This window comes from Salmo salar, chromosome ssa10 (assembly GCF_905237065.1).
Source record: "Salmo salar chromosome ssa10, Ssal_v3.1, whole genome shotgun sequence".
Taxonomy (NCBI): domain Eukaryota; kingdom Metazoa; phylum Chordata; class Actinopteri; order Salmoniformes; family Salmonidae; genus Salmo; species Salmo salar.
This window is the reverse complement of record NC_059451.1, coordinates 108,289,790-108,306,546: the sequence shown is the minus strand read 5'-3', so window position 1 is coordinate 108,306,546 and position 16,757 is coordinate 108,289,790. Positions and strand designations below refer to the sequence as shown.

The following is a 16,757-nucleotide window of genomic DNA, read 5'->3' as shown; positions in this document are numbered from 1 at the left end:
CGTAGAGCTCAGAGACAGGATTGTGTCGAGGCACAGATCTGGGGAAGGGTACCAAAACATTTCTGCAGCATTGAAGGTCCCCAAGAACATAGTGGCCTCCATCATTCTTAAATGGAAGAAGTTTGGAACCACCAAGACTCTTCCTAGAGCCGGCCGACCAGCCAAACTGAGGAATCAGTGGAGAAGGATCTTGGTCAGGGAGGTAACCAAGAACCCGATGGTCACTCTGACAGAGCTACTCTGTGGAGATGGGAGAACCTTCCAGAAGGACAACCATCTCTGCAGCACTCCACCAATCAGGCCTTTATGGTAGAGTGGCCAGATGGAAGCCACTCCTCAGTAAAAGGCACATGACAGCCCGTATGGAGTTTGCCAAAAGGCACCTAAAGACTCTCAGACCATGAGAAATAAGATTCTCTAGTCTGATGAAACCAAGCTTGAACTCTTTGGCCTGAATTCCAAGCGTCATGTCTGGAGGAAACCTGCCACTATCCCTACGGTGAAGCATGGTGGTGGCAGCATCATGCTGTGGGGATGTTTTTCAGCGGCAGGGACTGGGAGATTAGTCAGGTTCGAGGGAAAGATGAATGGAGCAAAGTACAGAGTTTCTTGATGAAGACCTGCTCCAGACCTCAGACTGGGGTGAAGGTTCAGCTTCCAACAGGACAATGACCCTAAGCACACAGCCAAGACAACACAGGAGTGGCTTCGGGATAAGTCTCTGAATGTCCTTTAGTGGCCCAGCCAGAGCACGGACTTGAACCCAATTGAACATCTCTGGAGAGACCTGACAATAGCTGTGCAAAGACGCACACCATCCAACCTGACAGAGCTTGAGAGGATCTGCAGAGAAGAATGGGAGAAACTCCCCAAATACAAGTGTAAAGTCATACCCAAGAAGACTCTGCTGTTCTTGCTGCCGAAGGTGCTTAAACAAAGTACTGAGTAAAGGGTCTGAATACTTATGTAATGTTACATTTAATTTCTTTAACCTGTTGGGGGTAGGGGGGCAGTATTGACACGGCCGGATAAAAAACATACCCGATTTAATCTGGTTACTACTCCTGCCCAGTAACTAGAATATGCATATAATTATTGGCTTTGGATAGAAAACACCCTAAAGTTTCTAAAACTGTTTGAATGGTGTCTGTGAGTATAACAGAACTCATATGGCAGGCAAAAACCTGAGAAGATTCCTTACAGGAAGTGCCCTCTCTGACAAGATCTTGTTCTTCTTGTCTCTGTTTATTGAAGACTGAGGATCTTTCCTGTAACGTGACACTTCCTACGGCTCCCATAGGCTCTCAGAGCCCGGGAAAAAGCTGAATGATATCGAGGCAGCCCCAGGCTGAAACACATTTGCGCTTTTGGCAAGTGGCCGATCAGAGGACAATGGGCTTAGGCGCGTGCACGAGTTGACCCCGTGCTTTATTTTCTTTCGTCTTTTTACCTAAACGCAGATCCCCGGTCGGAATATTATCGCTTTTTTGCGATAATATTGATTTTAAACAGCGGTTGACATGCTTCGAAGTACAGTAATGGAATATTTAGATTTTTTTTTTAAATAGCTTTTCGGTGAAAGCACATTTTGCAATATTCTAAGTAGATAGCCCGGCATCACAGGGCTAGCTATTTAGACACATAGTTATATCCAAACAGCGGCGTTTTGTTCGTGCGTTCAAGACACTATCCGAAAGGGTAAAGAAGGGTGACGAGCACGGCGCATTTTGTGACAAAAAATGTCTAAATATTCCATTACCGTACTTCGAAGCATGTCAACTGCTGTTTAAAATCAATTTTTATGCCATTTTTTGCGTAAAAAAGCGATAATATTCCAACCGGGAAACCGTGTTTTAGTACAAAGAGAGAGAAAATAAAAACATGGGGTCGCCTCGTGCACGCGCCTCAGTCTCATTGTCCTCTGATAGACCACTTACCAAAGGCGCTAATGTTTTTCAGCCAGGGGCTGCAAAGACGTCATTCAGCTTTTTCCCGGGTTCTGAGAGCCTATGGGAGCCGTAGGAAGTGTCACGTTACAGCAAAGATCCTAAGTTTTCAATAAAAAGAGTCAAGAAGCCCAAGGAATGGTCAGAGAGGGCACTTCCTGTACAGAATCTTCTCAGGTTTTTGCCTGCCATATGAGTTCTGTTATACTCACAGACACCATTCAAACAGTTTTAGAAACTTTAGAGTGTTTTCTATCCAAAGCCAATAATTATATTTCTGGGCAGTAGTGATAACCAGATTAAATCGGGTACGTTTTTTTTCCGGCCGTGCAAATACTGCCCCTCAACAGGTTAAATGTGCTTTGTCATCATGGGTTATTGTGTGTGTAGATTGATGAGGGGGGGAAAACGATTTAATCTATTTTAGCGTAAGGGGCTGTAACGTAACAAAATGTGGAAAAAGTCAAGGGGTCTGAATACTTTCCGAAGACACTGTATGTCTGGGCAATGTTACAATGAAGTAAAATCATTTCAATATATTTTTTGAATTGAACCTTTATTTTATCAGGGAGTCATACTGAGACCAAGGTCTCTTTTACAAATGAGCCCTGAATTACATCAATTACAGAAAATACACACGTCAAAATGAAAATACAAAATGCAAGCAGAAAGAAAAACAAAGACCATCAGTAAAAATGTTATCATTCTGTATTGGCCTAGAGGCAACAAAACATCAAAGATTGTTCAACAAATAAGTTGCAAAAAAAACTAAGCTGATTTAGTGCTGACCTCAATTAGTCGACTGGTTGATTGTTTGTTCGTTAGGCTGTTGGTCGACCAAGATTGTTTTAGTTGAGCAGTAACAAATATATATATATACACACCGGGCCTCCCACTCCTCTTTCTATTCTGGTTAGAGCCAGTTTGCGCTGTTCTGTGAAGGGAGTAGTACACAGCTTTGTACAAGATCTTCAGTTTCTTGGCAATTTCTCACATGGAATAGCCTTAATTTCTCAGAACAAGAATAGACTGAAAATGATCAACTTGGATTAGCTAACACAACGTGCCATTGGAACACAGGAGTAATGGTTGCTGATAATGGGCCTCTCTACGCCTATGTAGATATTCCATTAAAAAAATCTGCCATTTCCTTGGGGGCCTCCCGGGTGGCGCAGTGGTCTAAGGCGCTGCATTGCAGTGCTAGCTGTGCCACTAGAGATTCTGGGTTCGAGTCCAGGCTCTGTTGCAACCGGCTGCGACCAGGAGACCCATGGGGTGGTGCACAATTGGCCCAGCGTCGTCCGGGTTAGGGGAGGGTTTGGCCGGCAGGGATATCCTTGTCTCATCGCGCACTAGCGACTCCTGTGGCGGGCGTCAGTCGTCAGATGTACGGTGTTTCCTCCGACACATTGGTGCGGCTGGCTTCCGGGTTGGATGAGTATTGTGTCAAGAAGCAGTGTGGCTTGGTTGGGTTGTGTTTCGGAGGACGCATGGCTCTTGACCTTTGCCTCTCCCGAGTCCGTACGGGAGTTGCAGCGATGAGACAAGACTGTAACTACTACTAAAAATTGGGGAGAAAAAAGGGTGAAAATACTTTTTTTTAAATGATAATTTATTAAAAAAATAATCAGCCGTTTCCAGCTGCAATAGTCATTTACAACAACGTCAACACTGTATTTCTGATCAATTTGATGTTATTTTAATGGACAAATGTTTTTATTTAAAAAACAAAGACATTTCTAAGTGACCCCAAACTTTTGAACGGTAGTGTGTGTGTATATATATATATATATATATATATATATATATATATATATATATATATATATAATATATATAGTGAACTAATCCATTGTGGAGGCCTAGAGTAAAAGCCAATTTATGCTCAAATTTTGAGCTCTGTACTACATAGCCATGCACCTTCCAAATTTTGTAACAATGCGGAGGGCTTTGTATAGCTCCGCATTAACATGATTGGTTGAAGGTAGGTGGGGGCGGTACATCTTGTATAAACACAAACTCACTTCCTTGACAACAGCTATGCACTGCTCCGTGAAGCGCAAGAAGATTTGGATAGAATTTTGATTAACCACATGACAATGATTTTGAGAAACTGTTTCACGAAACTGGCACGCAGATCGGTAGATAAATGGTAAGATAAATTGGCATTCCACATGAGAAAGGTTGCTGACTCCTCGTATAGCCTATTACCGGCAACTTCAGGAGAGTAATGGCAGAATCTGCGAAAGCCAGCAGGAGCAGAAGGAGAATAATTGGTTCAGGTTTTTTCTTCTGGTTATCTAGATCTCTGGCACCCCCTTGAGGCATCAAACCGTAAGCTTGAAGCATCAATTCACATAGTTGATTTCATTAAAACACATAGGGTGTGTCTATTTATAGAAAAATACACATTTAAAAATGGAGCAATCGATTGGTCAAAAGAACAGACAACTTTTGGTCGACCAAAAGTCGGTAATAGGCTATGCGAACCAAAGGAATTTCCAGGGTTAGCCATCCCTGAGACTGGGCGTGGTAACTCGAATGTCTACATTTTAGTAATGATGTTAGGACTTTTTGTAAAAGGGCTTTATAAATTAAAACGTATCAATCTACGTGACATCAACAATATATATATTAATACATTTGTTATGACAACACAATACTAGTGTTTTTTAGATTTAAAAAAATATATGTTTTAGAGCCGGCTTCCCAGATGTAGATTAACTCTAGTCCTGGACTAAAAATCATTCTCAATGGAGATCATCTATAGAAAACTATTTTTAGTCCAGGACCAGGCTCAATCTGTGTCTGGGGAACCAACTCTTAGGGTAATGGAGAAGTACTAAAATAATGCTAATAGAAGTAATCTATCTAAACTGGCTGTTTTCTCTCTCATCAGTACAACAAACACCTGTTTGTGAGCATTGGACAGACCAACTACTCGTACAGCGATGCCCTACTGGAGGCTGTGGACATCCGTCAGATCTACGACAAGTTCCCAGAGAAGAAGGGAGGACTGAAGGAGCTCTTTGGAAAGGGCCCTCACAACTCTTTCTTCCTGGTCAAGTTCTGGGTGAGTCTCATGGCACAAGGTCATTAACTGTGAATGGTTGTAAAAGGTGCATTGTCCAGTTCGCTGCTCTATAACGTGAATAAAATCCTGGCCGTTATTGTCCACACAATTTGGCTTCACAATACACGCATGATTGACATCTAAACAAACAACATTAATGATACATAAACTCAGCAAAAAAAGAAACGTCCTCTCACTGTCAACTGCGTTTATTTTCAGCAAACTTAACATGTGTAAATATTTATATGAACATAACAAAATTCAACAACTGAGACATGAACTGAACAAATTCCACAGACATATGACTAACAGAAATGGAATAATGTGTCCCTGAACAAAGGGGGGGTCAAAATCAAAAGTAACAGTCAGTATCTGGTGTGGCCACCAGCTGCAGGTAGCCTAGTGGTTAGAGTGTTGGGCCAATAACCGAAAGGTTGCTAGATCGAATACGCGAGCTGACAAGGTAAAAATCTGTCGTTCTGCCCATGAACAAGGCAGTTAACCCACTGTTCCAAGTCCGTCATTGTAATAAGAATTTGTTCTTAACTACTTTGTCAAGTTAAATAAAGGTTACATTTAAAAAAGAAAATGTACTGCAGTGCATCTCCTCCTTATGGACTGCACAAGATGTGCCAGTTCTTGCTGTGAGATGTTACCCCACTCTTCCACCAAGGCACCTGCAAGTTCCCGGTCATTTCTGTGGGGAATGGCCCTAGCCCTCACCCTCCGATCCAACAGGTCCCAGACGTGCTCAATGGGATTGAGATCCGGGCTCTTCGCTGGCCATGGCAGAACACTGACACTCCTGTCTTGCAGGAAATCCCGCACAGAACAAGCAGTATGGCTGGTGGAATTGTCATGCTGGAGGGTCATGTCAGGATGAGCCTGCAGGAAGGGTACCACATGAGGGAGGAGGATGTCTTCCCTGTAACGCACAGTGTTGAGATTGCCTGCAAAGACAACAAGCTCAGTCCAATGATGCTGTGACACACCGCCCCAGACCATGACGGACCCTCCATCTCCAAATCGATCCCGCTCCAGAGTACAGGCCTCGGTGTAATGCTCATTCCTTCGACGATAAACGTGAATCCGACCATCACCGCTGGTGAGACAAAACCGCGACTCGTCAGTGAAGAGCACTTTTTGCCAGTCCTGTCTGGTCCAGCGACGGTAGGTTTGTGCCCATAGGTGACGTCTGGTGAGGACCTGCCTTACAACAGGCCTACAAGCCCTCCGTCCAGCCTCTCTCAGCCTATTGCCGACAGTCTGAGCACTGATGGAGAGATTGTGCATTCCTGGTGAAACTCAGGCAGTTGTTGTTGCCATCCTGTACCTGTCCCACAGGTGTGATGTTCGGATGTACCAATCCTGTGCAGGTGTTGTTACACGTGATCTGCCACTGCGAGGACGATCAGCTGTCCGTCCTGTCTCCCTGTAGCGCTGTCTTAGGCGTCTTACAGTATGGACATTGCAATGTATTGCCCTGGCCACATTTGCAGTCCTCATGCCTCCTTGCAGCATGCCTAAGGCACGTTCAAGCAGGTGAGCAGGGACCCTGGGCATCTTCTGGTGTTTTTCAGAGTCAGTAGAAAGGCCGCTTTAGTGTCCTAAGTTTTCATAACTGTGACCTTAATTGCCTACCGTCTGTCTTAACGACCGTTCCACAGGTGCATGTTCATTAATTGTTTATGGTTCATTGAACAAGCATGGGAAACAGTGTTTAAACCCTTTACAATGAAGATCTGTAAAGTTATTTGGATTTTTACGAATTAAGGCAGGGTCCTGAAAAAGGGACGTTTCTTTTTTTGCTGAGTTTACAAGTACAGTGCCTTCAGAAAAGATACGCACCCCTTGACATTTTCCAAAGGATGTTGTTTTACAATTTAAAATTGATAAAATTATTGTATTGTTTTTGGTCATTACCCCATAATATCAAAGTGGAATAATGTTTCTTGAAATTTGTATAAATATATTAAAAATAAGACATTTCAGCTTTTGAGTAAATTGGTATTCAACCCCTTTGTTAAGGCAAGCCTAAATAAGTTCAGGAGTATGCATTTTCATGGACTGTGTGCGATAATAGTGTTTAACATAATTTTTTTATGACTACCTCATCGCTGTACCCCACACTTACAATTATCTGTAGGGTCCCTCAACCACAAATACCAGGAAGGTTTACCAATGCCTCGCAAAGGTCACATATTGATATATGGGTATAAAGAAAGCAGACACTGAATATCCCTCTGAGCATGGTGAAGTTATTAATTACACTTTGGATGGTGTATCAATACACCCAGTCACTACAAAGATACAGATGTCCTTCCTAACTCAGGTGCCGGAGACGAAGGAAACCGCTCTGGCCTCGTGGTGAAATCCCTATGGTGACTTTAAAACAGTTGCAGAGTTTAATGGCTGTGATAGGAGAAAACTGATGATGGATCAACATCATTGTAGTTACACCACAATGCTATCCTAATTGACAGAGTGAAAAGATGGAAGCTTATTCCAAAACATGCATCCTGTTTACAACAAGGCACTAAAGTAATACTGCGAAACATTTGGCAAAGCAATTAACTTTTTGTCCTGAATACAAATTGTTTGGGCCAAATCCAATACAACACATTAGTGAGTACCACTCTCCATATTTTCAAGCACAGTGGTGGCTGCATCATGTTATGGGTATGCTTGTAATTGTTAAGGACTGGGTTGTTATTCAGGATTAAAAAAAACTAAAACAGAATGGAGCTAAGCACAGGCAAAATTTGAGAGGAAAACCTGTTTGTCTGCTTTCCACCAGACATTGGGAGATTAATTCACCTTTCAGCAGGGCAATAATCTAAAACACAAGGCCAAATCTACATTTACATTTTAGTCATTTAGCAGACGCTCTTATCCAGAGCGACTTACAGTAGTGAATGCATACATTTCATACTTTTTTGTATTTTTGTATTATTATTTTTTTTCCCGTACTGGTCCATCTACACTGGAATTATTTACCTGAGTGGCCAAGTTAAAGTTTTGACTTAAATCTGCTTGAAAATGTCTGTCTAGCAATGATCAACAACCAACTTGACAGAGTTTGAATAACTTTAAATAGAATAATGTGCAAATATTGTACAATCCAGGTGTGCAAAGCTCTTAGAGACTTACCCAGATAGACTCACAGCTGTAATCGCTGCCAAAGGTGCTTCAACAAATTATTGCCTCAGGGGTGTGAATACTTACGTAAATTAGATATTTATGGATTTCAGCTTAAATAAATTTGCAGACATTTCTAAAAACATGTTTTCACTTTGTCATTATGGGGTATTCTGTTTGAATGGGTGACATTTTTTATTTAATTCATTTTGTATTCAAGCTGTAGCACAACAAAATGTGAAATAAGTCAAGGGGTATGAATCATTTCTGATATGCATCATGAGTGAAACCAAGTGTGTGTGTGTGTGTGCGTGCGTGCGTGCGTGCACGTCATATCAAATCAAATTTTATTTGTCACATGCTTCGTAATCAACAGGTGTAGACTAACAGTGAAATGCTTACTTACGGGCCCTTCCCAACAATGCATCCCTAGGGGCTGATGTGGTAGCATTGAGGCTTTGTTTGAACACCTGTCTACCTCCTGACAGGTGTGAGAGATTGTGGCAAACTAAGGAGATTGCAGCAGCTCCCTACCAATGGAGTCTCTCTCTCTAAGCGCAAATATCAACTGGTGCCATTCTCCACAGCTTTACTTACTATTACATCCTATAGAGTCTATTGGCCAAAGTATTTGGTTTCAGAAGCAACATTAACATGTTAGAACTACAAATAATTGAATCCTTACCTCTGTTTCCTTCTGTTTGCTACATGCATGCTGGTTCTCTATTTAAGATACTCAAACATATTTTCATAATCTACAGTCAACTGATATGTTTTCAAACGGGACCATATTAATTGACGTGCACATTAATAAAATTCAATTGGAAAACGCAAACAAGAGGATGAGTCTCTCTTCAGACATTCGTGAAGAGCCACTGCATCTGAATTTCAAACATGGACACCCACACTCTAAACAATAGCCCTCCTCTCATCATTACAGGCCTTAATAACACGCTGACTTAATGAAGGAGCTATGTATTCCTTTGTACAAATTATGGTTTAATCTTTTCTTGAAACAAGCCTTCCTCTTCAGAGGACTCTTATTACATAGACTCTTATCAGGCTATTTCTAAAGATACAGTACATCCCGTGCCATTCGATATTCCTAAAGCCTCTTTTGGTCTCAAAAGATTATTGGACAGCAGTGCTTACTGGTAGATGGCTACTCCACCCATTCTCAAGATACACACATGCCAAATAATATGGTTGCAAGTATTGCCATGAGTCACTAGAGGGCCTCGCTGCCTTAGTTGATGATCCATGATGTAAAGATACTAAATTCAGCCACAGGCCAATTTCTTTTTCTTGAGTGGATGGTCAGGGGGCTGTCCACTCATGTAGACTGCAAATTGACCACAAGAAGCCCAAACGGATATAATATTTGACTAAAGCATGATGACTGTACCTAATAAACTGGCCATTTAGTCTATGTGATTGTGTACATGTAAGCAGGGTTTGAAACAATTTAGTACTAGGTCAGACCCCCCTTTGCCTCCAGAACACACTGAATTTTTGTGGACATGGAAATGTTTCTCAATTGATATCAATCAGTGGAGGCTCCTTAGAGGAGGACAGGGAGAACCATCCTCCTCAGTGAATTTCAAAAAAATAAATATAGTGAAACATTAAAAAAGTTATCCTTTTTAGGTAAAACTATACAAAATATATTCACATGTCACCAAATAATTGATTAAAACACTGTTTTGCAATGAAGGTCTACAGTATCCTCAACAGTGCTCTGGGTAGCACCCTGGTGTAGCCAGAGGACAGCTAGTTTCCATCCTCCTTTGGGTACATGGACTTCAATACAAAACCTAGGAGGCGTATGGTTCTCAGCCCCTTCCATAGACTTACACAGTAATTATTACAACTTCCAGAGGATGTCCTCCAACCTATCAGAGCTCTTGCAGCATGAACTGACATGTTGTCCACCCAATCAAAGGATCAGAGAATGAAAGCATAAACTACAGCTAGGTTATGGTCACAGACATCTGATGTGTTGTGCACTGAAGTCCATAAGTGAAGGGAAAAAGGTGAGAGGAAGAGAGCATGTAGATGCGAGAAGGAATTATATAATGAGCAAAAGGATCATGCTGTTTGTATGTGGCTGCTCTGAAAGTGAACTGTGTTTGCGTGTGATCGAGGATGTATTCATTCCCGTTTCGTTTGCTTCCGTTTAAGGAACGTTTTTCAACACAATCGGTGAGATAAACATACCTGAATTTGTCCAATAGAAACTCTCGTTTGTAACTGTTGGACTAATGATTACACCCTGTATCAGCTAGATGCAGGCAAGAGTGTGCATGCTGGTATTGAATGTGTCACTGTCTGTCACCTTGATTAGTCTAATATTTCTCTCACATTGTAAACTTTCATTCATAAACTAGGTTGTGGCAACCTCATGATGGGTATAGGGAAAATGTGAGTATCATGTATTATCTAAAACCTATTGATGTTACATTAAGCTGAGTGAATGGAATATGAATGACCGTCATCCAATATGCTTTAATAGAAATAAGGCAATGCTCATAAATTATTGTCCTCCCTCATCTTAAACGTTACCGACCGCCACTGGTATCAAGGGACCTAAAGTGTGCCAGGAAAACATTCCCCACACCATTACAGCACCGCCACCTGCCTGTACCATTGACACCAGGCAGGAAGGGGCCATGGACTCATGCTGCTTACGTCAAACCCTGACTCTGCCATCACATGACGCAACAGGAACCGGGATTCGTTGGACCAGGCAGTGTTTTTCCACTCCTCAATTGTCCAGTGTTGGTGATGGCGTGCCCACTGGAACCAGTTCTTCTTGTTTTTAGCTGATAGGAGTGGAACCCAGTGTTGGTGATGGCGTGCCCACTGGAACCAGTTCTTCTTGTTTTTAGCTGATAGGAGTGGAACCCAGTGTGGTCGTCTGCTGTAATATCCCATCTGTGACAAGGACCGACTAGTTGTGCGTTCTGAGATGCTGTTCTGCACACCATTGTTGTACTGCGCTGTTATTTACCCGTTTGTGGCCCGCCTGTTAGCTTGCACAATTCTTGCCATTCTCCTTCGACCTCTCATCAAGTTTTTGCCCTCAGGACTGCCGCTGACTGGATGTTTTTATTTGTCACAACATTCTCGGTAAACTCTAGGCACTGTTATGTGTGAAAAGCCCAGGAGGCCGGACGTTTCTGAGATACTGGAACTGGCGTGCCTGGCATCGATGCTCATACCACGCACAAAGTCCCTTAGGTCACTTGTTTTTGCCCATTTTAACATTCAATCAAACAGTAACTGAATGCCTCTGCCTGCTTTATATGCAAGCCACGATCACATTTTCTTGAATGGGGTCGTGTACCTAATAAACTGGCCACTGAGTATCTCTCTCTATGCGTGGGAATACTTTGGAACAGATTTGTTTTTACAGTCTTATGATTTTAAATGTCGTTTTTTTGTTTTTTGCACGGAACTTGGGGGGGGCAAATAAAATCACCAGCAGGCCGTCAGTTAGATAACCCAGCTGTACAGCCAAGTTATATTAGTCCTCTTGAGACTTAAAGAAAATCTATTTTCATTGAAACATTTTTGTGTTTTGTTGTAAACATTTAACTAATTGCTTTGCTGGTGTTGGTCAACATTTGTTTGACTATGTAGTTTATCCTCTACATGACTTGCCTAGTTAAATAAAGATTCAATCATTTTTCAAATACATGTGTTGTCCTGATGCAGGCTGACCTGAACTGTAACATCCAGGATGACTCTGGGGCCTTCTACGGTGTGAGCAGCCAGTATGAGAGCTCTGAGAACATGACCATCACGTGCTCTACCAAGGTGTGCTCCTTCGGCAAGCAGGTGGTCGAGAAGGTCGAGGTCAGTCCTAGGGCTCTATTCAGTCTGTAAAGCTGAAGCATTACAGTTTACGTGATAGAAATGTAAAGGTAACTTCTGATTGAGATGACACATGCAGCATTTACCCTGAATAAAGTCTCCACTAAAGCGGGAACATTGCCTTTAAATTTAAATCACGCTGAAGATCCACGTTATAGCTTGATTGAAATGTAAAGGGTACGTTCCACGTTTGCGGGTAAACGCTGCATATGTCAGCTCAATTGGAAATAACCTTTCAATTTGAACATGTATCTTCTGTGATACGAAGTGAATCCAGCTCTTAGTCCAACACGCACACACACCACTGTGTGCTTGGTGGAGAACAACTTAAAAACTACACGACTCATCCTTACCTACTTTTATATTTGTGTTTCTCATAATTGCTGTGTTTTACCTCCTATTTGATCATGGTGGACATTGTTCCCTCCACTTATTTGTTTTCTTGTGAAGAGCTGTACTCGGTGATCTCTCTCTCTCCCCCCCCCAGACGGAATATGCCTGCTTCGAGAATGGACGCTTTGTCTACAGGATAAGCCGCTCCCCCATGTGTGAATACATGATCAACTTTATCCACAAACTCAAACACCTGCCTGAGAAGTACATGATGAATAGTGTCCTAGAGAACTTCACTATCCTATTGGTAAGGATAGCCTGTTCAGTCAGTCTGCTTGTATACTAGTGTTTGTGTGTGTGTGTGTGTGTCTCACACTGCATTTTTCTTGTGCTTCAGGTGGTAACTAACAGAGAAACACAGGAGACGATGCTGTGCATGGCGTGTGTGTTTGAGGTGTCGAACAGCGAACACGGAGCTCAACATCACATATACCGGCTAGTCAAGGAATAAGAGACTGATTCAGTAGAAACGTGCTGGGACAAACTATCACCAATCTACCTGAAGGACAGCTTCTGAAGAATGGAGGGAAGACATTGAAGGACAAATTCTTAGTAATTGACAGAGATAAATCGCTGTTGTGATTGGTTGGTTGTGAGAGTGACATGAGGCAATCGCCCATTGAAACACATCTTCAGAAAGACAACCTTATGGAAAGTGGCTGTGCCTCTACACAAATCCCACCCACAATGTCCTTGGGTTACATTAGGGTGAAGTTTCTAATTGATAATATCATTATATTTGTATTTTGTATGTATATTTGTATGAGTGCAGCTGTCAATTTGTGGTACAGTTGTGTGGTGTCATTTTTCCAGACTAGGTCATATGTGTACATATGAAGGGGCATTGTGTAACATAGGAAGATGTACTGTGGATTACATTTGGAAGCTATCTGTTTTCCGCATTTTATACTGTAGTCATCACAATTATGAACCAATTACAGATCTTAGCCTTTCTTAATTAGATAAATATAAAACATCATACAGTTACTACATAGTGACTTCGGAAAGTATTCAGACCCGTTGACTTTTTCCACATTTTGCTACTTTACAGCCTTATTCTAAAATTGATTAAAGTGTTGTTTTTATCATCATCAATCTACACACAATACCCCATAATGACAAAGCAAAAACAGGTTTTTAGAAATTGTTGCTAATTTCTAAAAATATTTTCAGGTCTCCAGAGATGTTCAATCAGGTTCAAGTCCGTGCTCTGGCTGGGCCACTCAATGACATTCAGAGACTTGTCCCAAAGCCACTCCTGTGTTGTCTTGGCTGTGTGCTTAGGGTCATTGTCCTGTTGGAAGGTGAACCTTTGCCCAAGTCTGAGGTCCTGAGCACTCTGGAGCAGGTTTTCATCAAGGATCTCTCTGTACTTTGCTCCGTTCATCTTTCCCTCGAACCTGACTAGTCTCCCAGTCCCTTCCACTGAAAAACATCCCCACAGCATGATGCTGCCACCACCATGCTTCACCACCAGGTTTCCTCCAGACGTGACGCTTGGCATTCAGGCCAAAGTGTTCAAGCTTGGTTTCATCAGACCAGACTTCTTTCTCATGGTCTGAGAGTCTTTAGGTGCCTTTTGGCAAACTCCAAGCGGGCTGTCTTGTGCCTTTTACTGAGTAGTGGCTGCCGTCTGGCCACTCTACCATAAAGGCCTGATTGGTGGAATGCTACAGAGATGTTTGCCCTTCTGGAATGTTCTCCCATCTCTACAGAGTAGCTCTGTCAGAGTTACCATCGGGTTCTTGGTCACCTCCCTGACCAAGGCCCTTCGTCTCCGATTGCTCAGTTTGGCTGGGCGGCCAGCTCTAGGAAGAGTCTTGGTGGTTCCAAAAGTCTTCCATTTAAGAATGATGGAGGCCACTGTGTTCGTGGGGATCTTCAATGCTGCAGACATTTTTTGGTACCCTTCCCCATATCTGTGCATCGACACAATCCTGTCTTGGAGCTCTACGGACAATACCTTCAACCTCATTGCTTGGTTTTTGCTCTGACACGCACTGTCAACTGTGGGATCTTATATAGACAGGTGTGTGCCTTTCCAAATCATGTCCAATGAATTGAATTTACCACAGGTGGACTGAAAAATAATCTCAAGGATAATCAATGGAAACAGGATGCATCTGAGCTCAATTTCAAGCCTCATAGCAAAGGGTCTGAATACCAATGTAAATAAGGTATTTCTGTTTTAAATAAATTTGCAAAAATGCCAAACCTGTTTTTGCCTATTCATTATCAGGTATTGTGTGTAGATTGCTGAGGAAAATGTTTTATTTAATCAATTTTAGAATAAGGGTCAAATGTAACAAAATCTGGAAAAAGTCAAGGGGTCTGAATACTTTCCGAATGAATATCACTATCACACAAACATTTTCCAAAGAAAAACGGTTTTACATTTTGGGTAACATAGCAAATGCTAAACTACTATATGATGAAGACAGGTTACAGTTACAATTCCAGGGACATTGAGAGTATAAATAAGATTCAGGTACCACTTTGCATCATATCCCCTCTGCCCAACTAAAGAGAAAAAGCACTGATGACACTAAAGCAAGACAATTCATGGCAGAGACCAGAGATTCCTCCTAAGTTATCTTTTCTCTAAGCTGCTAAGGTGTTACCCCGTATGACAATGAAGCAAAGAATACACATATTGAAAATGAAAGCACTGTACTACCATAGTTCCCCATCCCAAAGCACTTAGTTCCTCTGTATGGTTATGTGGGATAGAGTGAAACTTTACTTCTCAGTGACTGAGGAACACAGTAGTCAAAACACTCCCACACATTCATCTTTGGGTGTTCTGGATGCTATTCAGCCTTATTTTGCCCGTCAATCTGTGGCCTACAATAAAGCTGGACTCGTTATTAGTGGAACTGCCACGTCTGTCTGCGATATAACAACAACAAAGAAGGTACTGCAAACAACTATGCCCCCCCCCCCCCCCCACCACCACCACATCATCATTGCACACGCGATAGAACAGCAGAATATGTAGTGTAAAGAAATGTTTTGCAGGATGCGTGACGTTCCTCACCTCCACTTTGTCAGCAAAACAAAAACAATAACGACACTGGCGCTGTTTCCCCTACTGTGGATTGCATCTTTAACCTTGGCGGTAGGGAATGGCATCCTTACAGATACTGTAACTCTACCACGAAATGTGAGCTCTTTCCTAAGCTGGAGGACAGCCCTGTTATTCTCATACATCCCAGTGTTGCATGTACAGTGCCTTAGTAATTTTTCCCCAATGGCACCTGGTTTGCTTGGATGGAAATGCATAACATTAGTGATGTTTCATGTTGGTCATTATAGATACACAACTGTCAGTTTTACATGTACACATTTCACAAAATAATGATGCTAAGTTATACATTGATTATTACAATAAACAAGTTCCATGTGTAATAGCAGTAATAACTTTGCCTTGTCTATCAAAAACCAAAAATCTGGAGACATGTCAGATGTGCATTTGGCACCTGCACTATTATAAAGTGCCTTTGGTCATGACTTTACATCTTAGAAAAGGTTTAAAAGAAGCAAAACCAAAAAGTTAAAGAAATGGCGGACGAGATCACCAGAATGCCTTTATCAATATCTTTCTCTGTAGAACTGTATTCATTACCACAACAATTACACTATTTGGGAAAAGATAGTACCCTTAGATGCATGTTCAGTGTTTTCAATAGTTATGGGTCAAAAGATCCCTCTGCGAAGGTTTATTTGATATCACTGTCACAGTAAATCAACTGTTATCATACCATATGCACACTAACATTACAGTCCATAAAACATAATGCAGTATACTTGTATGTTAGTGTTGCTGAAGACAATGGATCAGACAGGGTTCATGTCATGTTTAGAAGACCTTTGACCTGTGTTCTAATTGATGAATAATTGGGACTAGATTATGGTGTGAGCAACACAGACCACCACTACAGTAGTTTCTGTTTGAATGTGTGTTCTATGTAGGCTATACTTACTTACAATGCTTTTGTGATGACTCCAGTTTAACCAGAGCCAAGCTTATTGGTTTCACTGTTGGGCTCCCAGTATGTCAGTCCTGTCAACAAGGAATATAGATTTCACAAGATAGGTTTTTGGAAAATATTATTTTAAAATGGACACAAGGAGTATTTTTTTTTTACACAAACATCAGCAGCTAAGATCTGGGTTATGTGTTATTTGGCTATAGGTACTGGTACCTTTTTGTCTATCTATTTTTCAAAATTGGCTTTAATTTTTCTCAAGTTTGGATGGCACCCTCAGAACATTGTGTGCAGAGAATTGTTAAAGGTGATTTGTATAAAGAGACGAGAATATGGAAAAAT

General features: G+C 41.7%; 1 protein-coding gene across 5 annotated transcripts in view; it reads left to right on the top strand.

The window, feature by feature from the left end:
* The window catches only part of LOC106561460 (transcriptional enhancer factor TEF-1), a 123,212-nt gene extending 109,821 nt beyond the window's left edge, over positions 1 to 13,391 (top strand). For all 5 annotated transcript variants that reach the window (XM_014125445.1, XM_014125449.2, XM_014125443.2 and 2 more), the window contains 4 exons: positions 4,846 to 5,019; positions 11,875 to 12,015; positions 12,521 to 12,673; positions 12,764 to 13,391. In XM_014125445.1, the coding sequence (XP_013980920.1) occupies positions 4,846 to 5,019; positions 11,875 to 12,015; positions 12,521 to 12,673; positions 12,764 to 12,877 (582 nt within the window). In that variant the 3' untranslated portion in view covers positions 12,878 to 13,391. The remainder of the gene's footprint in view (positions 1 to 4,845; positions 5,020 to 11,874; positions 12,016 to 12,520; positions 12,674 to 12,763) is intronic.
* Positions 13,392 to 16,757: the final 3,366 nt, after the last annotated feature.